General features: G+C 38.4%; 1 protein-coding gene across 4 annotated transcripts in view; it reads left to right on the top strand.

Moving 5' to 3' along the window:
* Positions 1-435: 435 nt before the first annotated feature.
* Hgsnat (heparan-alpha-glucosaminide N-acetyltransferase) overlaps positions 436-26,745 on the top strand; it is a 70,691-nt gene continuing 44,381 nt past the window's right edge. For 3 of the 4 annotated variants that reach the window (XM_090353831.1, XM_090353835.1, XM_090353832.1), the window contains exons 1-6: positions 436-634; positions 1,657-1,772; positions 15,557-15,693; positions 16,099-16,220; positions 19,914-19,983; positions 26,619-26,688. In XM_090353831.1, coding sequence (XP_090209957.1) covers positions 445-634; positions 1,657-1,772; positions 15,557-15,693; positions 16,099-16,220; positions 19,914-19,983; positions 26,619-26,688 — 705 coding nt within the window. In that variant the 5' untranslated portion in view covers positions 436-444. Of the gene's footprint in view, positions 635-1,656; positions 1,773-15,556; positions 15,694-16,098; positions 16,221-19,913; positions 19,984-26,618; positions 26,689-26,745 lie in introns of those variants that run through there. The other variant, XM_090353833.1, reaches the window with a different exon arrangement.

The raw sequence follows: 26,745 nt of genomic DNA, 5'->3' as shown, positions 1-26,745 counted from the left end.
TACAGGGGAGGGGACTATGTATTGTTTACCACGGCATTTTCTAGAATAGAGGACTCTAAACTCTGTATGATGAGTACAGCAGGTATTTAGCCAAGTGGCTTAGAAAAGTTGAGAGCGATTGGGGTGCAAGAGCCTCTCCTCTAGATGTTTCTCTTCTCCAGAGAAGAAATATGGTTTGCTCATAGGAGTAGAAGTTTCTTTGCTTCTTCCCTTTTAATTTCTACTTTTTGGGTGTGTGTGGGGGGTGGTTCTGGTCTGGAAGCATGGAGCTCAGGCTCTGCTTGCCCCAAGGTAGGGCGTAGTAGAGGGCCCTGCGGGCCTCCGGCCCCTCCTCGGTACCGCACCGCCTCCGGAGCACTCAGCTCCAGTCACTGGAGGCCAATCCGGGGCCTCCCCCCGCGGGGATTTCAGGCGGAGGCGGTGACGGCATAGGAGGGGGAGGCGATGTCGGGCGCGCGGCCTACGGCAGAGGAGAGGCGCCGAACTGCGGGGCTCGGCGGCCGGTGGGCGGAGGCGAAGGCTTCGGACTCAGACATGAATGCCGAGCGGGTCGCAGGCCCGGCGCTGGCCGCGCTGCTGCTGGCATCGGTGCTGAGCGCCGCGCTGCTGGCCCCTGGCGACTCTCCGGAACCGGGTGAGCGCGCGCCTGGGGCGGGCCGGCCATCGCTCGCCCGGCCCGGCCCGGCGCTGGCCGGACTCAGGCCTGCCCCACTGTCTGTCAGGCCTGAGCCACTCGGGCCTGGGCGCTCTCAGCTACGGCTGCAGTCGTCTTGGCGCGGAGCGAGTGGCGCCTCTCTCTTCCTCTCCCCCTCGCCTCTCCCGGTGAAGGCCCAGCGCTGGAGGTGTGCGGAGGGGGGGGGGGGGGCGGGGCCAGAGGGGCGCTGCGCCCGGGGCGCTGGGCCACCGTGCTAGCTGAGATACCTGGCATCTAGACACTTGGGAGTCAGCTCTGCAGAGTCTGAAGCACAAGGGGCAGAACTCGTGACTCTTGGTCAGCACAGGGATTATTTGCGCCGCGCCAACAGCGTGCAGCCTGCGGGAGGTGGCGCGGCGGTGGGGGGTCTGGGGTCTGGTGTTGGGGGAGCTACCTTGCTTGCCTCCTTGATTCAAATTCAGCCGCCAGGCTGGGCTTGCTGGCTGCGTTGCCCGGGGTGGCAAGGGCACTCTCTCAGGCCGGGAGCCGGGAGGGGGGGCGCGGCTGGGTGCTTTGCCTCTGGTAAATACTGTGTAGCTGGGACAGGAGAAGCACCAAGTTGGTCCAGTGATACCCAACTTGCTTTGTTCTGGAGCTCACCCGGGGAGAGGGCATGCACCGAGAGCACTGTTGGTGGAACTTTTTGGGCTATCTACAAATTGGTGCGGGTGTAATAGAAAACAGGACGACTTCTGTGACCCCGAAAGGCTGAAGTTTTGCATTTCTAACAAGCTGTTTAGGCTTTCGAGCTCACAGCCTGGTTATTGTGGCTGAGAAATGTTGGGGTTTTGAAATCATACAACTTTGGTTCAGATCAGTGATTTCATTGAAAAACTTTCATGAGCATGGTCAAAAACTCTTTTGGTCCTTACTATGTTTATTTGTAAAATGAAGAAAAACTTAGCTTATATTCGTGATCACATGGAAACTATTAAGTTGCATTTCTCTCTAATTCGTATTAGATTTAGACCAAAGAAAGCATGTAGCGCTGAAAATGGACCAGGCTTTGCTACTCATTCACAATGAACTTCTGGGAACAAACTTGGCTGTCTACTGGAAGTCTGAATATTGTTATCATGTATGTATTGTTTGTACACTCATAGTTTTATTTACTGTGGAGTCCTTATTGCTCATGTATCTAACACTTTCCCCTGCAATTTGACAGGTAAGGAAATAAATGAGAATTAGAGGAGCTATAATAAAAAAATGAGACCCTTTCTAAAAAGTAACCAGAGAAAACAGGGCTGGAGGTGTTGCTGAAGTGGTAGAGCACCTTCCTAGTAAGCACAAAGCCCTTAGTTTGAACCCAGTATGGAAAAAAAAAATCCAACGAAAAGCCCAAAGTATTAAATTTATAAAGAACACATTACATTAAATGCATATAAGCAGTTATACTTTATGATGTTGTAGATGTTGGAATACAAGGGACCAGTAAACTTTAGCATTTACATAAACGATAAATATTTTATATGCTAAATAAGAAGCCTCTAAATTCATTTGTTCCCAAAGCACACAGAAAACAGTGGTGGAAACTACAAAGTGAAGTTGTAGAAAGAAATAATACACTTTTATCAGACTGTGACAGACTAATAGTGGTAAAGTTAAAGAGCATGGATTTTGTAGTCAAAGTTCCAGGTTGGAGTACTGCCTCCGTTACTTGGTAACTTTGAATGTAATATTTTTGTGCTCTGTTCCTCAGTGTCTTTACTTGGAAACCTAAAAGATTAAAAGAATCTGCTTACTAGCTTCTTGTGAACATTTAAGGATGCAGAGTATGTAAACTGAAGCAGAGTAACACCTTTCTATTATAAATACCAGTCTTACAGGCAGTAAGTGTAAGAAATACTTGTTGCAGGAATTAAATAGAAAAGTAGACAACTGAAGACATCTGTGTATTTCCCAATAACATCAATTATTTCAAATGAGAATAAATAAAAAGACTTAATCCCATCTCTCTGCCAAATAGAAAATGAGCTATTACACAATAAGAGCTATGATACAAACATTAAATATTTAATAGAAAAATGTTTAGGCCAGGCATAAGTAATTACTTTGAAAAAATTTTAAGTATTCATGACAAAGTTGATGACAAATGTCACAGGTCCTGTTACCTGAGGGCTTCTTCTATTGTTTTAGGAAACTTAGTTTTATCTGTATAGCAATCCAGGAGACAGGTAATGCAGTAGAGAAAATTTTATAAGTGATTCTGAGATTAAGTAAAATATAGTGACTTTTTCTGTACATAACTGTTAAGTGGCAGCATGGTTAATTTATTCATTTCTGTAGTATTAGAACCTGAGCTTTCTCAGAATTCTGCTTCCTAATCTGAAGGAAAAAGGGAAATGCAAGACTATTAAGTATGGATCTCAAAGTTTTGGAAAGCAAAAAATCCAAACAACAACAAAAAGAGAAATAAATATGTAAATTAGAAAAATGTAAATTAGAAACAAGAGAACAGAAATAAGTGAAGACATGAGATATATTTTAAATTAAACAGTCATAGTTTCTGATGAATATAATGTAACCATTCTATTAATTACCATAAAAATATATTAAAGGAAAAAAGTCAGAGTTGACAAATTTAAGGGAATAATAAAGTTTAAGATGATTTGAAATTAAGATAAATATGACTTGAAATTAAAATAATTATGTTGTGAATAGATTAATGAAATTTACTAGGTGATAAATTTGACATTCAAAATATACTAGATGTGATGGCAGACTTCTGTAATCTCAGCATTTGGGAGACTGAGGAAGGAGAACATGAGTTTAAGACCTAGATTTCAGTGTTCAGCAATTTCTTCTTTTCTCTCCCTCCCCCTACCTCTCTTTTTGGTGGGCCTGAGGATTTAATTTGGGTCCATTTCTCTGCCATTTCTTTTCTTTTTAAAAAATGTTTTATTGTAATGTATAGAGGGGTTACAGTTACATTCACCAGGTAGTAGGTGCATTGATACTCCTTCTCATGTTTTTTTTCCCACACACATTGATACTCCTTCTCATGTTTTTTTCCCCATTTCCTGTGGATTCAAGTCCATGGCTGCTGCAAAGATCTGGAGCATGAATGTTCAGACATCACAGGCTTATCTATTTACAAACACAGATTAACTATAATAAACCAAGCAAAGCAAAACTGAAAGGCCTTTCTACCTGTGTGCTTTTATGACTAAATCCCCATGATTGATACGGCTGATGGCTAAGAAATGGGCTACGAGTGGGAGAAATGGGAGAAATGTCCCGATTGCCTGAGATGCCACGCAGACCCAGCCTGCTCCAGGCCCCAAGCCACCTCGGTCACTGCATACCCAGCTTTTTGTTGAGTTAAGGTCTTGCTAAATTTTTTTTTTTGAGGTTAGGATTTTTTTTTAATAATTTTTTTTATTGTAATGGAAGGGTTACATTATATTCACCAGATAGAAGGTACATAACTTCACAAACATTGATACCCTTTCTCATGACATGGTCCCCATTTCCCTCCCACCCTCCTCCTTGATTTCCTCCCTTCCCTATCCAATGTCAAATAACCAATTAAGCATACATAAAATATACCAGATAACAAGGTGAAAAAGTGTAACAATATGAGATAACCAAGGGACAGCAAAAGAGATGAGAGACAACATAGTACATTAAGGACAACAGCCACTCTTTATGTGGCTTTTGTTTCCTTATATTGGAGGTCCTTATATTTAGTGTCATACTATTTGGCCTAATGTCTCTAGATTTTGTTCTGTTGTAAATCTCTGCTAGGAGAGCCCAAGGTTTCTACTGATTATGACAAATAAGGGAGACTATTGGGCCTATGTTCCTTTGAGTCTGGCTTACTTCACTTAATATGATTTTTTCTAAGTCTTTCCATTTCCTTACAAATGGGGCGATGTCATTCTTTCTGATAGCAGCATAGCATTCCATTGTGTATAAATACCACATCTTGTTGATCCACTCATCAAGTGAGGGTCATCTGGGTTGTTTCCATATCTTTGCTATGGTAAATAGTGCTGCAATGAACATCGTTGTGCTAGTGGATTTAGTATGCCCTTGTTTCTGGACGGTTCGGTAAATGCCAAGTATTGGAATTGCTGGGTCATAGGGGAGCTCTATGTTTAGTCTTTTGAGGAATTGCCATACTGCTTTCTATAGTGGTTGAACAACTTTTCACTCTCACCAACAGTGTAGTAGTGATCCCTCCTGGCCACATCCCCTCCAGCATCTGTTATTAGATTTCTTGATCCTGGCCATTCTCACTGGAGTGAGGTGGAATCTTAGAGTTGTTTTGATTTGCATTTCTTTTATGACCAGAGATGTTGAGCATTTCTTCATGTGTCTATAGGCCATTTTTGTTTCTTCTTCAGAGAAGACTCTCTTTTAAGTCTTTGGCCCATCTTTTAATGGGATGGTTCTTTCTTTGGAGATTAGTTTTGGAGTGATTCAATTTTTTGCTTGCTAAATTTTTTAGGGATAACCTTGAACTCAGGGTCCTCTGCCTCTTTCTCCCGAATAGCTAGAATAACAGTAATATACTTTTTTGCCAGCTATGAAATTATTTTTTTCACTTTCTTAAAATATAATATGAAAATTGTCTTAAGAAATTGAGAACATATCAAGAAGTAATGTACCGCATTACCTGATGACTGTAACTGTAACCCCTCTATCCTGACAATAAAATACAATAAAAATTGAGAACATAAAAAATAGATTATGAAAAGTTATAAAAAGTTTTTTCTCTACCTAAATTTTTGTACTTTCAATAAATTCTTCTTTTTTTTTTTTTGGACAGTCATGGGAATTGAACTCTGAGCTCTTTAGCTCAAAGCTACCACCCTATCCCATGAGCCATAGCACCACTTCTGGTTTTCTGGTGTTTAATTGAAGATAAGTGTCTCATGGACTTTGTACCCTGGCTGGCTTTTAACTGCAATCCTCAGATTTCAGCCTTCTGAGTAGCTAGAATTACAGTCATGAGCCCCTGTGCCTAGCTAAAAATATGTACTTTTTTAAAAATACATACTTTTTTTTATTAAAGAATTTATTAATGTTGATTTTTACATCATATTTTAAATGACAAGTGTTCAAGGGAATCTCTATTTACAATCACTGGGACTTAGTATTTAGAACTTAATCAAAATTAGGCTAAAGGTTTGTATGTCATAGAAACATATTAATTTATGAAATAAAACATTATGTCTATGGAGTCATAGGTTTTTTTTTATATTTCAATTATTTTTATTACGTTTTTCCAGTAAGTAAAAAAGAGGACGTGTAATACCAATTTCTTTATGACAAAATGTTTGTAAAATATTAGGCTTACCTTACCAGGCTCAGAGTAACTTCTAAGATTTGAACAATATTTTACAAGGAATCAGCTTTTGTGCCTCACACGTGTTTGTTTTTTTTTAGTTATTTGTCTGCCTTTTTTATTTTTTTAATATATTTTTTATTGTAATTAATAGAAGGGTTACATGATATTTGCCAGATAAATGGTGCCTTAATTCCCACACGTTGATACCCTTTCACATGTCATGGTCCCCATTTCCCTTCCCCCCTCCCCCACCCCTCATCTTGTTTTCCCCCTTTTGGAATCATAGGTTTTTATGTCTATATAGTTATGTTTATATTTCCATTACCATGTCCATAGCATTGGGTATGTAGATATTGAGTCCTCGCTCTTGTACTCTTTGGATTTAATAGCCACATAGTAAGGATACCATGCGCCTTTTGTTCCTTAGGTCTTGACTTGTCTCACTCAGCATGATTCGCCCTAGATTCATCCACTTCCCTGCGAATGCCATTATTTTATCTTGTCTGTTGGCTATGTAGAATTCCATTGTGTATATATACCACATTTTCTGCATCCATTCATCTGCAGTACGGCATTTGGATTGTTTCCATCGCCTGGCTATTGTGAATTGTGCAGAGATGAACAAAGCTGAGCAGGTGTCCTTTTCACATCTTGGGTTATGATGTTCAGGGTAGATGCCCAGAAGTGGTATGGTGGGATCGTAGGGAAGGTCTATTTTCAGTTCTTTAAGAAATCTCCACACTGCTTTCCAGAGTGGCTGAACTAGTTTACATTCCCACCAGCAGTGTAGTAGGGTTCCTTTTTCTCCACAACCCCGCCAGCAACTGTCTTTGTCTGAGTTCAAAATCTTGGCCATTCTTGTTGGAGTAAGGTGGTATCTTAGGGTTGTTTTTATTTGCATTTCCTTTATGACCATAGATGATGAACATTTTCTCATATGCTTTTCTGCCATTTTAATCTCTTCTTCTGATAAGTCTCTCTTTAGTTCCCTTGCCCATTTAGTGAATGGTTTATTGGGTTTTCGGGAGATTCGTTTCTTGAGTTCCCTGTAGATACTGGATATTAAGCATTTGTCAGATGTATTATTGGTGAATATCTTTTCCCAGTTGGTTGGCTGTGTCTCTACTTTTGTGACTATGTTTTTATCTGTACAGAAAATTTTTATTTTTAGGTAGTCCCATTTATCAAGTCTCTCTCCAATCTGTTGTGACCTTGGGATTCTGTTCAGGAATCTTTTGCCTGTGCCTAAGAGTTCCAATGTCTCTCCTACTTTATCATGTAGCAGTTTCATGGTTTCCTGTCTGACGTTGAGGTCTTTGATCCACTTTGAGTTAATGCTTGTGCATGGTGAAAGGCTAAGGTCAATTTTTATTTTTCTGCATGTGGCTGCCCAATTTTGCCAGCACCAATAATCGAATAGACTGTGTTTGTTCCACTGTATATCTTTGGCTCCTTTGTCAAATACAAGTTGCCTATAGGTATGTGGTTCTATTTCTGGGTCTTCTGTTCTGTTCCACTGATCTTCTCATCTGTTTTTGTGCCAATACCAAGCAGTTTTTGTTATTATGGCTCTATAGTAGAGTTTGAAGTGTGATATTGTAATACCACCAGCATTGCCTAGAATTGTTTTGCCTAGAATTGTTTTGGCAATTGTTAAACTCAGGGCCTGAGCACTGTTCTTGGACTTTCTTAAGGCTAGAGCTCCACCACTTGAGCCATAGCACCACTTCTAGCTTTTTCTATGTATGTGGTACCAAGGAATTGAAGCTGTGTCTTGGTGCATGCTAGGCAATCACTCTACCACTAGGCCAAACTCCTGGCCCTCAATAAATTATTCTTGTCCTATATAAAGTCCCCACATCACTCCAAAAGAAATTGACTTGCTCTCTGAGTTCTTCTGCAATATAGGTAGTGTGTTAATTTTAAAACCTTGCAAAGACATGGAGAGAAATTCAGGCCAATCTTTCTAATTAATATCAGTGCAAAAGTTTTTTTTTTTTTTTCCAGTCCTGGACTTGAGCTCAGGGCATGAATCCTGTCCTTGGACTTTCTCAAGGCTAGCATTCTACCACTTGAGCCTCAGCACCACTTCCAGCTTTTTGCCATCTATGTGGGATACCGAGGAATCAAACCCGGGTCTTCGTGCATGCTAGGCAAGCACTCTACCACTAGGCCAACCTCCTGGCCCATAAAAGTTTTTAAATTCTATCAAACAGATAGCGTATGTAAAGATTTACTAATGACATTTTCAGTAGGCATCATGTGTAAGGGAGGTGATACAATTTTGACAAGAAACATATAGGCAAAATGGAGAAACAGTTAATGTACTGATATGAAGATTAGCATAGGAAAGATGACAGCACTTCCTATATTTATTCATATATTGAGCACAATTGCTATGGAATGCTTTGTAGAATCTGCATAAATGATTCCAGATTTCACATGAAAAAATAATGAGCCAAAGGATTACTGACGGCCCAAAAGGAGACTGGGCAAAGTGGAGACTTGATGTAGTAGATAAGACACATGATGAAGCTACAGTCACTTCGTAGCCAAAATGACTTTGGTCTTTTTTAACCACCGTACTAAAATAAATATAAAAAGTAGAACTGATCTATTCAACAGGCTGAAATAAGAGCATCATGGTTTGAAACCAGCACATGAAGAAAAGTCTATGAGACTCATACCCGATTAGCCTCTAAAAAGCCATAAATGGAACTGTGGATCAAGAGCTAGAACATTAAAGCTCAGACACTAAGTTTAAGCCCCAGAACTAGCACACAAAAAAATGTAAAGTTGAATTTATGTATCTCCTATTCCTTCTTGTAAAGTTTTCAGTGTATCTGCTTTTACCTCGAGGTCTTTGATCCATTTGGAGTTAATCCTGGTGCAGGGTGACATAGAAGGATCCAACTTTAGTTTTCTGCAGGTGCTTAACCAGTTCTGCCAGCACCACTTGTTGAAAAGGCTGCTTTTCTTCCAATCTATTTTTTTGGCTCCCTTATCAATAAAAAATCTATTTAAAAATGTTGAATTTATGTATTTTTTTTCCAATCTTGGGACTTGAACTCAGGGCGTGGGTGCTGTCCCTGAGCTTGTTGCTTAAAAACTAGCCTTCTACTACTTGAGCCTCAGTGCTACTTCTGGCCCTATCCCTGACCCTGAAATTATTTTTCAGTTAATCAAGTAACAAGAAATAAATGAAATTGTCAGATTAGTATGTTTAAATAAACTTTAAAATTTTTAAATATATGTTTATTATAATTAATAGAAAGATTATATTCATCAGATAGAAGGTGCATTACTTAACAGAAATTGCTACCCCTTCTCATGTTTTTGTCCCTATTTCCTTCCCCTTTCCTCCTCCCCTCATCTTGTTTCCCCTTCCCTTTCCTATTTCAAATAAACAAATAAACACATATACAATATATCAGATAACAAGTTTCAAGATACTATAACAATATGAGATAACCAAGGGACCAAAGAGATAAGAAATAACATAGTTCATTAAGAAAAGCAATCACACATTATATGGCTCTTGTTTCTGTATCCTAGAGATCTTTTCATTTAGCCTCATCCTATATGATCTGATGTACCTAGGGTTTGAGCTATTGGAATCCTCTGCTAGGAAAGTCCTAGATGTGTACTAATTGTTACAAATGAAGGAAACCATTGAGCCTAAGTTCCTTTGGGTCTGGCTTACTTCACTTAATATGCTTTTTTCCAAGTCTTTCCATTTCCTTAGGAATGGGGTGATGTCATTCTTTCTGAAGGCTCATAGAATTCCGTTGTGTATAAATACTACATTTGTTGATCCATTCATTTACTGAGGGGCATCTGGGTCAGTTCTGTATCTTTGCTATGGTAAATAGTGCTACAATGAACATCATTTTGCTAGTAGCTTTAGTATTTCCTCGTTTCTGGACATTTGGTATATGCTAAGGAGTGGAATTGCTGGGGAACTCTGTTTAGTCTTTTGAGGAACTGCCATACTGCTTTCCATAATGGTTGAACAAGTTTACACTCCCACCAGCTGTGTAGTAGGGATCCCTCCTGGCCACATCCCCTCCAGCATCTGTTGTGATATTAATAAGATTTCTTGATCGTGGCCATTCTAACTGGAGTGAGGTAGAATCTCAAAGCTGGTTTGATTTGCTTTTCTTTTATGGCCAGAGATATCGAGCATTTCTTCATATTTCTACAGGGCATTCTCATTTCCTCTTCATAGAAGTCTCTCTTTAAGTCTTTAGTCCATCTTTTAATAGGATAGTTTTCTTTGAAGATTTGTTTTGGAGAAATTCAATTTTTGGAGCTGTAGATACATTTTAGATATGAGGCCTTTGTCTGTTATATGGTTAGTGAAGATCTTCTCCCACTCTGTGGGCTTTCTGTTTAACTTGCCAGCTATGTCCTTTGCCATACAGAAGCTCTGCAGTTTAATGCAGTCCCATTTGTCCAAACTTTCTTTAATTTGTTGTGTTTCTGGGTATTTATTAAGAAAGTTTCAACCTGTGCCAAGGAGACCTAGTATATCTCCTATTCCTTCTTGTAAAGTTTTCAGGGTATCAGCTTTTACCTTGAGGTCTTTGATCCATTTGGAGTTAATCCTGGTGCAGGGTGACAGAAGGATCCAACTTAACTTTCTGCAGGTGCTTAACCAGTTCTGCCAGCACCACTTGTTGAAGTGGATCTTTCTTCCATTCTATTTTTTTTTTTGGCTCCCTTATCAAAGATGGCCATAGGTCTGTGGGTTGATTTCTGGGTCTTCAGTTCTATTCCATTGGTCCTCAGGCCTGTTCTTGTGCTAGTACCAAGCTGTTTTGGTTACTATAGCTCTGTAATAGAGTATAAAGTTTGGTATTGAAATTCCTCCAGTGCTGTTCTTTCTGCTAAGGACTGTTTTCGCTATACAGAGTCTTTTATTATTCCATATGAAATTTTGGATTGCTTCTACTATTTCCTTGAAGAATGACACTGGGACATTGATGGGTATTGCATTGAATTTGTAGATAGCCCTTGGCAGGATTGCCATTTTCACGATGTTAATTCTTCCAATCCAGGAGCATGGGAGGTTTTCCACTTCATCAGTTCTGCTTTAATTTCCTTTTTCAGGTTTTTAAAGTTTTCATCATAGAAATCTTTCACTTCCTTGGCTCAATCCTAAGTATTTTATTTTCTTTGAGGCTATTGCAAAAGCAGTTGCTTTCCTGATTGCTGCCTCCCTTTTCTCATTGTTGTCATACAGGAAAGCAGTTCTTTTTTTTTTTTTTTTTTTTTGCCAGTCCTGGGCTTGGGCTCAGGGCCTGAGCACTGTCCCTGGATTTTCTCAAGGCTAGAGCTCTACCACTTGAGCCATAGCACCACTTCTGGCTTTTTGCTACATATGTGGTACTGAGGAATCGAACCCGGGTCTTCGTGCATGCTAGGCAAGCACTCTACTACTAGGCCAAACTCCCAGCCCCGAAAGCAGTTCATTTTTGAGGGTTACTTTTGTATCTTGTTCTTTGCCAAAGTTTCGAATCAGCTTAAACAACTTTGGAGTCTATAGGGTTATTTAAATACAGAATCATGTCATTTGCTAAGAGGGTAAGTTTCATTTCTTTCTCTATTTGGATCCCCTTTATGCTTGCTTCTTGCTTTTTTGCTCTGGCTAGGAATACTGCATTAAAGAGGAGTGGAGAAAGTAGGCATCCTTGTCTCATTCCTGACTTTAGAAGAAATGGCTTTAGCTTTTTGCCATTTAGTATAAAGCTAGCTGTAAGTTTGTCATACACAGCCTTTATTTTTTCATATATTTTTTATTGTAATTAATAGAAGGGTTACATGATATTTGCCAGATAGATGGTGCATTAATTCCCATACATTGATATCCTTTCACATGTCTTGGTCCCCATTTCCCTCCCCCCACCCCCACCCTTTATCTTGTTTACCCCCCTTCCCTATCCAATTTCAAATAACCAAATACAAATATATCCGATATATCAGGTAACAAAGGGAGATACTGTAACAATATGAGATAACCAAAGGACAGTAAAAGAGATGAGAGACAACATAGTACCTTAAGAACAACAATCATTCATTATATGGCTTATGTTTCTGTATCCTAGAGATCCTTTCATTTAGCGTCCTACTATATGGCCTTTTGTATCAAGGTTTTGCTCTATTGCAAATCTGCTAGGAGAGCCCAAGATTTTACTGATTATGACAAATGAGGGAAACCATTGAGCCTAAGTTCCTTTGAGTCTGGCTTACTTCACTTAATATGATCTTTTCTAAGTCTTTCCATTTCCTAACAAATGGGGCAATGTCATTCTTTCTGACAGCAGCATAGAATTCCATTGTGTATAAATACCACATCTTGTTGATCCACTCATCAACTGAGGGACATCTAGGTTGGTTCCATATCTTTGCTATGGTAAATAGTGCTGCAATGAACATTGTTGTGCTGGTGGATTTAGTATGTCTTTGTTTCTGGATGATTGGGTAAATGCCAAGTAGTGGAATTGCTGGGTCATAGGGGAGCTCTATGTTTAGTCTTTTGAGGAACTGCCATACTGCTTTCCATAGTGGTTCAACGAGTTTGCACTCCCACCAACAGATATACAGCCTTTATTATACTGAGGAATGTTCCATGGATTCCTAGTTTCTGCAGAGCTTTTAGGAAAAAAGGAGTGTTGGATCTTGTTAAATGCATTTTCTGAATCTATTGAGATAATCATGTGATTCTTGTCCTTGCTCCTGTTGATGTGATGAATTTTGTTGACATGCCTATATTGAATCAGCTTTGCATCCCTGTGATGAGTCCTGTTTGATTGTAGTGTATAATTTTTTGATGAATTGTTGAAGTCAGTTGGCCAATATTTTGTTGAGAAGTCTTGCATCAATATTCATCAAAGAAATGGGTCTATAATTCTCTTTCTTTGATGAATCCATGTCTGGCTTTGGGATGAGGGTTATGGTGGCTTCATAGAGTGAGTTTGGCAAAGAGCCTTCACTTCCAATTTCATTGAAGCGTTTGAGGAGTATTGGTGTGAGCTCTGCTTTGAAAGCCTTATAGAATTCGGCTGTGAATCCATCAGGTCCTGGGCTTTTCTTGGTTGGGAGGTCTCTTATTGCCATTTCTATTTCAATACTTGAAATAGGTCTGTTTAGTTATTTTAGTTCTTCTTGATTCAGTTGGGTATGTTAATATTGGCTAGAAATTCATCCATCTCTTCAAGAATGTCTAATTTGTTACCATAAAGTTTTGAAAAGTATTCCCTTATGATGTTCTGGATCTTGGTAATTTTTGTTGTGATATTTCCATTCTCCATGCTTTTGCTAAGGGTCTGCCAATTTTGTTAATTTTTCAAAGAACCAACTCTTTGTTTTGTTGATTCTTTCTATGGTTTTTTGGGACTTTAATTCATTTAATTCTATTTTGATTTTAATAATTTGCTTCCTTCTACTGGAATTCGGATTGGTTTGTGTCATCGTCAGAGGGGGTGAAGAGGCGATGGAGCACACAAATAATCCCAAGAACACAGACTCTGGAGACCATACTTAAGGTGCAGATCTAACTTTATTAAAAAATGTAGTCGCTTATATACAGCACATCATCCACTGGCAGCCACCTCATACCACCAACAGCAAATAGGGCTTCCTGTTGTAACCATCAGCAAATGGTGTCCTGAGACAGGCGCCCTTACCAGGAGTTTCTGGGAGCTCCTGCTGGCAGCTTTAAGGATCCTTTCCTTGGTCTCTATTGATCCTGTACAGATTAGGATTATAACGTGGCAGTGGTATATCCTTTTCTGGTCAGGTCTGTTTGGAGTTCTAAAAACTTCTTGTATCTGGATGGGTCTGTCCTTCTGGATATTTAGGAAGGTCTCTGAGATGATTCCCTGAAGTATATTTCCAATTCCATTGACCTCCTTCTCCAGGCCCTCCTCAATACCTATTTGCCTTAAATTAGGATTCCTAAGTGTATCTTGGAGCTCCTGAAGAGATCTGTCATATTTCTTATAGTTTGTATGAATCACTTTCTGGTCTTTCTCTATAAATTCTAGGTTACCTTCAACTCCAGAGATTCTCTCTTCTGCATTGTCTAACCTGCTATCAATACTTTCTACTCTTGTTCCTTCCAATTGGTCATTTTTGATGTCTTACATCTCTTGTTTTAGATTGTGTATGAACTTCTTTACCTCCTTGATTTCATTTTGAGTGCTCTCTTTGAAGTCCTTTATCTCAGAAGCTTTACTCTCATTGGACTTCGTTGGAATTCATTCAGCTTTCTGTTTTTTTGGATTCTATGAATTCCTATATTATTCTTTGATTCACTTCTTCCCGTTCACATGCATCCTTCTTTAGTTGATCAGTTAAGATTATATTTGTAATAAATTTTCAAGAAAACTTGAGACAGATTGAGTATTATTTAGCCATTCATAATGGAAATTACTGAAATGCTTATTTTATCTATCATTCTCACTTTTGGAATTTACCTTTGGGAAAGAATTTAGGGTGTAAGAATTTCATGTATTGATCTTTTTTCTTTTTGTCTGTCATGGGACTTGAACTCTGGGCCTGGGTGCTGTCCCTGAGCTCTTCAGCTCAAGGCTACTGCCCTATCCCTTCGGCCACAGTGACACTTCCTGTTTTCCAGTGGTTAATTGGAGATAAGAGTTTCACATTCTTTAATGCCTGGGTTAGCTTTGAACTGAGATCCTCAGATCTCAGCTTCTGGAGTAGCTAAGATTACAGTTGTGAGCCACCGCACTCTGCTTCCTGTATTGATCCTTTAAAGTAATATTTTAATAATACAAAAAGCAAGAAGATAAAAGCCTTAAAATATATCCTAAATATATCATCCTGAATATATTTTAAGTAGTTGATGAGTTGTAATGTTTCCATCAAATATAGTAAATATGCTCTTTAGCATTCTGAAAGTTTACTTAAATAATTTTTAGTAAAACAATTTAATGTCTGTTAGTGAAATATGAATAAAAAGTTTAATTATATTTTTACAGTCATTATTTTAATAAAAATAGCTGATAATTTAATCTATTATTGAGGTATAGAAGTGTTATAAGTATGAAGAAAAAAAATCATGTTAGGATATTCAAGTGGGGCCCTGGAATGTGGCCTAGCATTCATGAAGCCCTGGGTTTGATTCCTCGGTATCACATACATAGAAAAAGCCAGAAATAGTTTGTGGCTCAAGCGGTAGAATTCTACCCTTGAGAAAGTTCAAGGACAGTGCTCAGGAACTAAGTTCAAGCCCCAGGACCTGCAAGAGAGAGAGAGAGGGAGGAAAAGACAGAGAGAACTTGTGTGAGTGTGGGAGAAAGAGGGAGAGAGACAGAGAGAAGAGAGTGAGAGAAAGAGAGGATATTTAAGTGGGTGCTCATGTCCTTCAAACACTGAAAGACTTAGAAATGTGTAACAGGGCTAGATGTGGCTCATTGGTGAAGCACATGCTTAGACTATGTAAGGCCCTGTGTTAGATCCCTAGTATTACTGAAAACCCTCTAGAAAACAAAATAAAACACAATTCCTAAGCATTCACATGTTGTGTTTTTATCTTACAGTGCTTATATCAGTTTCTGGTAAATGTTTCTTATAGTGGAAAATCTGGGAAGCCAAGCATTGCAGCTACCCCTCTCAGTACCCAGCATGGATCCATTCTACAAATTAATGATAGCTTGGAAGAGAAAGAAATTTGTAGGTTTGTGCCTGGTTTGATTTAAATTAATTGAAGTCTGTATTTTTCTTGTGCTTTTTTTTTCTACATTTTTTTTTTGTTTTCTCCTTAAATATTTGTCTTGGGCTTGGAGTTTGGCCTAGTGGTAGAGTGCTTGCCTAGCATGCATGAAGACCCGGGTTTGAGATTCCTTGGTACCACATATGTAGAAAAGCCAGAAGTGGTGCTGTGGCTCAGGAGGTAGAGCCTTGAGGAAAGCCCAAGGACAGTTTTCAGGCCCTGAGTTCAAGTCCCAGGGATTGCAAAAACATATTGTCTTTATCGTTCCTGATATGTAGCTAAGAATGAATATTCTATATGATAATTAGCAAAGACAGTTTTTTATTTTTTGATCTAATCATTTGTCTTAATTTTACCTCATCTTTGTAGGTTAGAATACAAATTTGGAGAGTTTGGAAACTATTCTGTCTTGGTAAAGCATACCAGCAATGGACTAGGTGAAATTACCTGTGACCTTGTTGTTAATAAGAATCCAGTTGACAGTAACCTTCGTATGTATATGCCTTTTATTTGTTGTTGTTGTTGTTATAAAGTGTTACAAAACAAAGCAATACATGAAATTTTAAATAGTTTAAAATGTACAGGGTGAGAGTTTGGTCTAGTGGTAGAGTGTTTGCCTAGCATGCGCCAAGCCCTGGGTTCAATTCCTCGGTACATAGAAAAAGCTGGAAGTGGTGCTGTGGCTGAAGTAGTGATGTACAATTCTTGAGAAGGCTGAAGGATAGTGCCCAGGTCCTGAGTTCAGGCCCAGGACTGGCCAAAAACAATAAATAAAAACAAAACCAAAAAACCTCTTGTTGCCAGGCATGTGATTCACACCTATAACCCTAGCTACTGAGAGGCTAAGATCCGTAGATTGCAGTTCCAAGCCAGCCTGGGCAGAAAAGTCTCTGTAAGACTCTTATCTTCGATTAACCACTCAAAAACTAGAAGTGACACTGAGACTCAAGTGGTAGAGTGCTAGTCTTGAGCACAAAAAGGCTCAGGGATATTACTCAGGCCCTAAATTCAAGCCCCACAATTGACAAAAAAGAAAGAAAAGAAAAAAAAACCCTCTTGTTTCTATTTCTTGGAGTTCATTTCAATACACATTATTTTATATGATCATATGCTCATAGCTATTGAGCCTTTGTGATCCTCTCCTAAGAATATCCTCTTTTCTGTGTGAATATTTAGAGTTCTATTTAATTTATGTCCAGGTGTAATTTTTTTGTCGTTTACTATTCATTGTGTTTACCTGTAGATTTTTATAGGTACAGTCTAATTATTACACATGAGGAAGGAAAACCATGCTATCTATCTATCCATCTATCTATCTATCTATCTATCTATCTATCTATCTATCTATCTATCTATCTATCTATCTCCTTCCCTCCCTCTTCCCTTCCTTCCTTTCCCTTCCCTTCCCTTTCCTTTCCCTTCCTTCCTTCCTTCCTTCCTTCCTTCCTTCCTTCCTTCCTTCCTTCCTTCCTTCCCTCCCTCCCTCCCTCCCTCCCTCCCTTCCTCCCTCCCTCCCTCCCTCCCTACTTTTTCCTTTTCTTTTTCTCCTCCTTCTCCTTCCTTCTTTCTTCTTTGTTTTTTTGAACTCAGGGCTAGAGAACTGTCCTTGAGCTTCTTTTTTCTTAAGGCTAGCACTCTACAACTTGATTTGGACCCCTCAATATAATAAAGGTATATATGACAAACTTATAGCTAGCATTATACTTAATGATGAAAAGTTAAAACCATTTTCTCTAAAATCAGAAACTAGACAAGGATGTCCACTCTCTCTGCTCCTTTTCAATATAGTGCTTGAGTTCCTAGCAAGAGCAATAAGGCAATAAAAAACATAAAGGGGATCCAAAAGGAAAAGAAGTAAAATGATCTTTCTTTGCAGATGACATGAACCTGTATTTACAACACCCTGTAGATTTGTCTCCAAAGTTATTTGAGCTGATCTGAAAATTTGGCAACGTAGCAGGGTGTAAAATGAACCCACAGAAATCAGTAGCTTTTGTATATGATAACAATGAGAAGTGTGAGATTGAAATTAGGAAAGCATATCCATTTGTAAGTCTCAAAAAATTAAAATACCTAGAAATTAACCTGACCGATGATGGGGGGAAACCTCTACGATGAAAATTTTAAAAGTCTGAAAACATATTAAGCAGATTTAAGGAAATGGAAACACCCTTCATGTTCATGAATTGGAAGGATTAACATTATGAAAATGGCAATGTCGTACAAGCTACCTATAAATTCAATGACATATCCACAGGATTGTTAATAAAACTAAAAAGAATTTTGGTTGCCTCTGGGCTAACAAGGGCAGGTGATTTTGACTAGGTTGATTTAAAAACTATCATTTGAAAACTTTACCTGAGAACAGTGTTATATACCTGTATTCCAATACTTATGTTTATGGCCAGCCAGGGTTATGTAGCAAGTTTCAGGACAGTTTGGACTACATAACAGGATCCTGTCTGAAAAAAGCAAAAACAAGCAAGCAAAACAAAGAATATACAGAAAAACCCCAAATTAAAAAAGATAAAAGTGAAAAAAGAAAAGTCAAGATACATTTTTGGTGTCAGGAATTTGGCTTAGTGGTAGAGTGCTTGCCTAGCATACACGAAGACCTGGGTTGATTCCTTGGTACTACAAAAAGTCAAAAGTGGTGCTTTGGCTCAAATGGTAGAGCTCTAGCCTTGAGAAAGCCCAAGGACAGTGCTCAGGCCGTGAGTTCAAGCCCAAGGACTGGCCAAAAAAGAAAAGATATATATTTTGTTTTTCCTGTTCTAACTGTAACGTAGGTTAATGTAACCTAAATGTGAATTATTTCAAGAATTCCACTAGTGTGATAGGTTGACAGGATATTTACCCATTCTAAAAAAATAATCAACAGAGGCAAATAACCATCTAATGGAAGAACTTTACACTAGGGGTTCAGGTAATCACCATTTAGCTCCTCCATTACCGTATTGTAAAAAGTATCTCCTTCACTATTATCAAAGCAGCTATAGCTATAGCTTTGTGTGCAAAATAGTTTTAAGTTTATAGAAATGTTACAAAAATAGTTCCCAAATATCCTATGCTTACACCCATAAACTGTATAATCTTGTTATGATTATTGAATCCAAGAAGTTAACATTCATACAATACTGCTCTGCAAACTTATTTAAATTTCTCAATTTTAATTTTTTATGGCCCATGATCCAATTCAGGGTCCTGTGATGTATTTAGCTGTCAAAACTCCTTTGTTTACTCCAAGCTAGGATTATTCCTTACCCTTTCTCTGTCTTTTATACTCTTGACAGTTTTGAAGATTATTGACTACTTGTTTTGTAAACTGTGCTTGGACTTATATTTGTTTCATATTTTCTCGTGACTAGGTAGAAATCTTGTAATTTTTAGTCAAATATTACCAGGGTGATATGGTATCCTCCTCAGCATAGTCAGGAGACACATGAGTTCAGTTTGTCTTTTGAGTGATATATTGAAGTACGTAGGGATGAAGGGACATGATACCTGGGATTTAAAATAATTTAGATCTGGTTGATACAGGCTCATGCCTGTAATCCTATCAACTCAGTAGGCTGAGATAAGAGGATCACTGTTTTAAGCCAGCATTCCCAAGAAAGCCTTAAAATTCATATTTCTAAGCACCAAAAATTCAGGAAATAGAGCTGTAGCTCTAGTGGTAGAATGCTAGCCTTGAACAAATAAAAGCTTAGGAACAGTGCCCAAGCCAAGTTACAGCCCCAGGACAGGTACACACATGGCACACACACACACACAGACACACACACACACACACACACACACACACAAATTAAATCAACCAAAAGAGAGGAAGGCTAGCACTTTTATTTTTGCAGGTTGGAGAACAAATCCAGAGTTTTGCAAATGCTAGGCAAGTGCTATGTCATAATCTTAAACCCAAGTGTGACAGTATCTTGATAGATGTGGAATCTGGGTCATGGTTATATAATTATCTGTACTTTTTGTAGATTTGGTATGTTTCACAATAAAAGTAATAAAGATTCCTTCATGAAGAGTGTTCTTAATTGTTTATAGGAAATTTATCATAAAAGTCTAAGCTTTTTTGACATTTGTTCTCTTTTTCATTGGTAAGTTAAAAGTAATGACTTAAGAACTTTGATGCTTATGATAATTTTGATGATAATGTTTTTCTTTCTATTTTCTAGCTGTAACTATTGCATTCCTCATTGGTTTAGCGCTCATTGTTGCCCTATCCTTGCTAAGGCTCTTGATGAGGTAAGTTATTGGGAAGATTATAACCTGGGTAGTCTGACTTACCAAATGAACATTATTCTGTTCATGTGGAGTAGCTAACTGACTTTTTCCCCGTTTTGTTTTTTTGGTGTCAGTCCTGGGACTTGAATTTAGGGTCTGTACACCCTCCCTGAACATTTTTTTGCCTAAGCTGACACTCTACCATTTGAGCCATCTCTGGCTTTGGTTAATTAGAGATGAGACTCATGGTCTTTCCTACCCCAAAAGATGCTGGCATTAAACTGAGGTCAAGCACTTACAAAGAGGAAAAAACCCATCTCTTCCACTGCAAAACCTTTGCACTTGATTTTGCCCTGCCTGTTTATTGGCAATATGCTATTGTTGACACTATTGCTATTGTTGTTTTCTATTTCTTGCCGGAATGCTTTCCAAAATACTTGCAGAAAGTCCAGGGAAATGTGTGTATTATCTGAATCAGAAATAAAAGAGGAATAATAAAGAAGCTTCCTTTCATTTAGAGAACACATATGTACAAGAGAATTAGTGTTTTAATTTTTTTGTTGTTTGTTTGTTTGTTTGGTGGCCCATACGTGGAGTGCTTTAATTTTTTTTTTGCCAGTCCTGGGACTTGAACTCAAAGCCTAAGTGCTGTTATTGGGTTTTCTCAAGGTTAGAGCTCTACCACTTAAGCCATAGCACCATTTCCAGCTTTTTTTCTATGTATGTGGTACTGAGGAATCAAACCTTGGTTTTCTTGCATGCTAGGCAAGCACTCTACCACTAGGCCAAACTCCCAGCCCCTAGTGTTAATTTTTTTTTTTAGTTATTTCAACTTCTTTATATGCCCTTCCTTAGCTATTTTAATATTTTTCATGTGACAGTGACATAAGCAATTCTGGATAAACTCAAAGTAAGAATTGCATTGTGAGGAAAAAAAATTACAAATGGAAGGACTGACTATATGGATTTTGTTTGAATACTAACTTTTGCAATGGAATTATAAACATGTTAGAGACAAACTGAATTGGCTATTTGGTGATAACAAGAAATTATTGCTAATATTTAAACTATGATTTAATGTTAGGATTATGTTTATAAGAAAAAATATAATTTTATTTTTTCTTTTCTTTCTTTTTTATTTTTTTTGTCAGTCCTTGGGCTTAAACTCAGGGCCTGAGCACTGTCCTTGGGCTTTGTCAAGACTAGAGCTTTACCACTTGAGCCTTAGCACCACTTCCGGCATTTTTCTTTGTGTGTGGTACCGAGGAATCGAACCTTGGTCTTCATGCATGCTAGGCAAGCACTCTACCACTAGGCCAAACTCCCAGACTCCCCAGCCAAAAGTTTTATATTTTAATGATACTGACATATATGCTAATATGTAGATGAAATGATGTCTGGGATTTTCAATAAAATAATCATAGCAGAGATGAAAGGCAGGGAGAATGAAGTGAGATTGCATGTGGATATTTGGTGAAGCTGACGGTTCATTATTTTAGTGTCTCTTCTGTACATGCTTGAAGCTTTTTTTTTTTTTTTTTTTTTTTTTTTGCCAGTCCTGGGCTTGGGCTCAGGGTTTGAGCACTGTCCTTGGACTTTCTCAAGGCTAGCATTCTAACACTTGAGCCTCAGCACCACTTCCAGCTTTTTTTTTGTTATGTATGTGGGGTACCAAGGAATCGAACCCGGGTCTTTGTGCATGCTAGGCAAGCATGCTACCACTAGGCCAAACTCCCGGCCCCTGCTTGAAGCTTTTAATGACAATAAAGGGAGCAGATCTATGCATTGAATGATTCAAATGTGGCAAAGTTAATGCCAAACACATTGACACCTTTGTTTTTGGTAGGCTAAGATTTACTTAAAAATTTTTTTTTTGTCTTCCTGTGCTGGGTAGTGATTTGAGGTGTGTGTGTGTGTGTGTGTGTGTGTGTGTGTGTGTATGTGTATGTGTATGTGTGGTGTAAGTGTGTTTGTATGCGTATGCATGCCAGTGTTGAGGCTTGAACTCAAGGGCCTGAACATTGTCCCTGAGCTATTTTTGTCAAGGCTAGTGCTCTAATTTGAGTTACAACTCTACTTACAGCTTTTTGAATGGTTCATTAGAAATAAGAATCTGACAGATTTTTCTGCCCAGGGTTTTGAACTGCCTCCTGAGTAGTAAAAGATTACAGGCATAAGCCACCCATGCCCTGCTGAGATATACTTTTTTTTGAAAGATTTTTACCCCAATTAAACATATTGTTGTTGTTGTTATTATTATTATTATTTTGCCAGTCCTGGGCTTGAGCTCAGGGCCTAAGCACTGTCCTTGAACTTTCTCAAGGCTAGAGCTCTACCACTTGAGCCTCAGCACCACTTCTGGCTTTTTTCTATGTATGTGGTACCAAGGAGTCAAACCCAGGTCTTCGTGCATGGTAGGCAAGCACTCTACCACTAGGCCTAACTCCCGGCCCCATTATTTAAAGAAAATTCAGTTAATTCTTTTTTTTTGTGTGTGTGTGTGTGTGTGTGTGTGTGTGTGTGTGTGTGTGTGTGTGTGTCGGTTGTGAGGTTTGGACTCTGGGCCTGGGTACTGTCCCTGAGCTCTTTAGCTTAAGGTCACTGCCCTACCTCTGAGCCTGGGCACTGTCCCTGAGCTCTTCAGCTCAAGGCTACCCCCTTACCTACCCTTGAGCCACAGCACCACTTCTGCTTTTCTAGTGATTAATTGGAGATAAGAAGAACCTTATAGGAGATAAGAAGAACCTTATAGGCTGGCTTTGAACTGTGATCCTCAGATCTCAGCTTCCTGAGTTTACAGGTGTGGGCCACTGCACCCAGCAATGTATTAATCTTTTGTTAATTATGCAAATGAATGTAATATTGTCAGGATATCTTTTAAAATTAAATCAACTATATTAAAAAATAACTCTAGGGGCTGGGAGTTTGACTTTGTAAGAGTGCTTGCCTAGCACACAGGGCCAGAGTATGGTCTGGTAATGGTAGAGTGGTAGTGGTAGAGTGCTTGTTTAGCATGCATGAGACCCTGCATTTGCTTCCTAAGCACCACATACAGAAAAAAGCCAGAAGTGGTGCTGTGGCTCAAGTGGTAGAGCACCAGCTTTGAGAAAGTCCAAGGACAGTGCTCAGGCCTTGAGTTCAAGCTCCAGGACTGGCAATAAAATAAAATAAATAACTCCAAATATTAACCATTTGAATTACTCCAAACTGCTTTCCAGTTTTCTCAGTGTGCAACCAAACAGGGATATTGGGATTAGGCTTTTTGTATGTATTAATTTGTCTTTCTATCTGTTTATACAGAGTCCCTGTTTTTGCAGCTGTAGCTCATCGTGTTACAAGGCTCTTAGCTCTTGTGTTGAATAATTGCTCTATTGAGTACATTTGATTGCTGCCACTTTTTTCAATTTTAATTTTAATTGAATAATAACACAATAATTATATATTTGTACAATGGAATATTTGATTTTTAAATTTATGTATTAATAGGAAATCTGGTCATAAAACCATTTCATATAATTTTCACAACTCTTAATTAACTGCCCTTTTATAATTCCTGTTTAACTAGTGAGGACTAATGAGTACTATGAGTACTTATGAATCAAACATTTATAAGTATGGCTACTCTAAATTTGACTTTTTTTGTGTGTGTGTGTGGTTTGGGGGGCTTGAGCTCTGGGCTCTGACCCTGCGATTTTCAGCTCAAGGCTACTGCCCTACCCCTGGAGCTACAGCCCCACTTCCCATTTTTCTAGTGATTAATTGGAGATAAGGGTCTCACAGGTGTTTATTGCCAGGATGGCTTTGAATCATGATCCTCAGATCTCTGCCTTCTGAGTAGCTAGGATTATAGGCATGAGCCATCTCGCCTGGCCTTGACTTTGGTTTTTTTTTTTTTTTTTTTTTTTTGTGAGACATGTTTGAACTCAGAACCTCAAGCTCACTAGGAAGGTTCCATAGCCCTGAACCATGCATTGAAGACTTTTTGTTCTGGATATGATTATTATTTTTTAATTTTTTATTATCTTTAAGTAGTTGTACAAAGGAGTTATCATTTAGCATGGTAATTTGTGAATAGAATTCATCTCGAACAGTGTCAATTTTTTTTGCAGATTTTAAATTACATCAGTTTTATTCATTCAAATATTCAAATATTATCTGATACAGTATAATAGAACTAATTTTTTTTTGTTAGCCATGGGGCTCAGAGCCCCTTAATTTTTTGCTCAAGGCTAATGCTGTACCACTTTAACCATACTGCCTGCCACTTCCTAGAATTTTATTATATTTCCTTAAGTATATATGCAAATGCCAAATTCACGTATAAGATGTAATTTCCTCACCAACTACAGATCTACAATTAAAAAAATTTTTTTGTTTGTTTTTTTGCCAGTCCTTGGACCTGAACTCAGAGCCTGAGCACTGTCCTTAGGCTTTTTCCTCAAGGCCTGCACTCTACCACTTGAGCCACAGCACCACTTCTGGCTTTTCTCTGTATATGTGGTACTGAGGAATTGAATTTTTTAGGGGGTGGGGGCTGGGAGTTTGGCATAGTGGTAGAATGCTTGCCTTCCATGTACAAAGACCCAGGTTCGATTCCTTGGTACTACCATACATAGAAAAATCCAGAAGTGGTGCTGTGAGTAAAGCCCAAGACAGTGCTCAGGCCCTGAGTTCAAGCTCCAGGACTGGTTAAAAAAAAAATTCTTTTTTTTTTGGTAAGTCATGGGGCTTGAACTTTGGGCCTGGGCACTGTCCCTGAGGTCTTCAGCTCAAGGCTACCACTTACTCCTGAGCCACAGCCCCACTTCCCATTTTCTACAGAATAATTGGAGATAAGATTCTCTTGTTCTTTTAGTGCCTAGGCTGGCTTTGAACCACGATCCTCAGATCTTAGCCTCCTGAGTAGCTAGGATTACAGGCATGAGCCACTGCGCCCAATTGATTCAAGATTTTTTTTTTTTTGCCAGTTCTGGGGCTTGACCTCAGGGCCTGAGCACTGTCCTTGGGCTTTTTCCTCATGGCTAGTACTCTACCACTTGAGCCACAGCACCACTTCCAGCTTTTCTATGTATGTGGTCCTGGGGAATCAAACCCAGGTCTCTGTGCATGCTAAGCAAGCACTCTACCATTAGGCCAAACTTCTCGTCTGACTCAAGAAATTTTAAAAGCAATGCTCAAATTCTGTTTTAGTATGCAGTGTCACAAAATCTGAAATTCAGAAGCAAATCAGACATTATATATCATTTTTGAATAATGAAAATAAATAACATCCTTATATAAAAGTAAATGCCACCTATATAAGCATACTTCTAACTTCTAGAAGTGGGTGGGTGGAATAGTAGTATAAAGTAAACAATTTGCTCCTATTTTTATATTGTGGGTTTATATTTTAATGTTTTCATTCTGTGAAGCAAATTAAGACTTTCTATCTGGCTTGCTAGAATGCTGTCTTGAGAATGAATATTCTTAGCCCAATGTTTAATTCATTTTTTTTTCCTTTCCAAGTATAAGAGCATCAAAAACTACAGAACAGAGTGTAGCTCAGTGGCAGTGTACTTGTCTAGCATGAACAAGGCCCAGACTCCGATCCCCTGCATCAGACACCCCCCAAAATGAAAATTTGGCAGTTTCTCAAAAAGTTCAACACAGCTTTGCTTAGTAGTACATGCCTGTAATTCCAGAACTAGAGTGGTAAGGCAGAAAGACTGAGTTTGAGGTCCACCCTGAACAATACAATGAAGCCCTGTCTCTAAGAGAAAACAAAAAAAGGAAAAAGGAAAAAACAATTAAACATAGTGTCACCATTTCACTCAATAATTCCTACCTAGGCAAGTACTAAAGAACTGAAAACACAGATGGAATATATATATATATATATATATATATATATGGATGGGTATATATATATCACATTTATATATTATATAAATATATATCTTATATGTATAAAATTCAGCCATAAAAAGAGAAATTGTATCATGTGTCATTTGCAAGGAAATGGATGAAATTTGTTATCATATTAAGTGAACAAAGCTAGATTCAGTAAAAAGTTAACATGTTTTCTCTTACATTCAAATGCTAAATCCATATATTTTGTTGATTAAACCTCTTCTATTTTTTGTTTGTTTTGTTTTTTGCTGATTAAAAAAACATGCTATTTAATCTTTTAAGCATTAAAATAGATTTTTGGTGCAACTGAGCAAATCTTTTTTTTTCTGCTGAAAGCTCTGCAGAAGGCAGAAATGTCCACTCGAGTGTCCATCAGGAATATGTTTCTATCCTTCTGCAGATGGCTAGTGAGCATGGGAGCTGGTCTTGGTATTTTTAAGAAAAGATGTTGCTTTCTTCCGTGGTACTCATCAGGACTGTTATCTTCCTATTTTTGTCTTCCTGGCTATAGCTAGGATGACCACACCCATCTTCCATTGGAGTCTCAAGGCCTTTTCTTTCCAGGCTAGATTGATAGGTGCATACCACCATATTCAGCTATAGATTGAGAAGAAGTCTCAAGAACTTTTCTGCCAGGGTTGACCTTTAACTATGATCCTTCCTATCTCAGCCTCCCAAGTAGCTGGTATTATAGATATGAAACATACCCATATGATTTATAAATATTTTAAAAATTCTAATCAAGAAAATTTGTCTTTTATTTACAGTTTGTATGACTTTAATAATTGGATTTCTAAGGCAATCAATTCTCGAGAAACTGATCGTCTCATCAATTCTGTGAGTTATTAGAATGCATTATGTATTGTCTATGAAGTTTACTGCATTTAAATTCAC

This window comes from Megascapheus bottae, chromosome 20 (genome assembly GCF_031878675.1).
Source record: "Megascapheus bottae isolate mThoBot1 chromosome 20, mThoBot2.hap1, whole genome shotgun sequence".
Lineage (NCBI taxonomy): Eukaryota > Metazoa > Chordata > Mammalia > Rodentia > Geomyidae > Megascapheus > Megascapheus bottae.
Note: the sequence above shows the minus strand (reverse complement) of the source record. Positions and strands in the feature narration are given on the sequence as shown.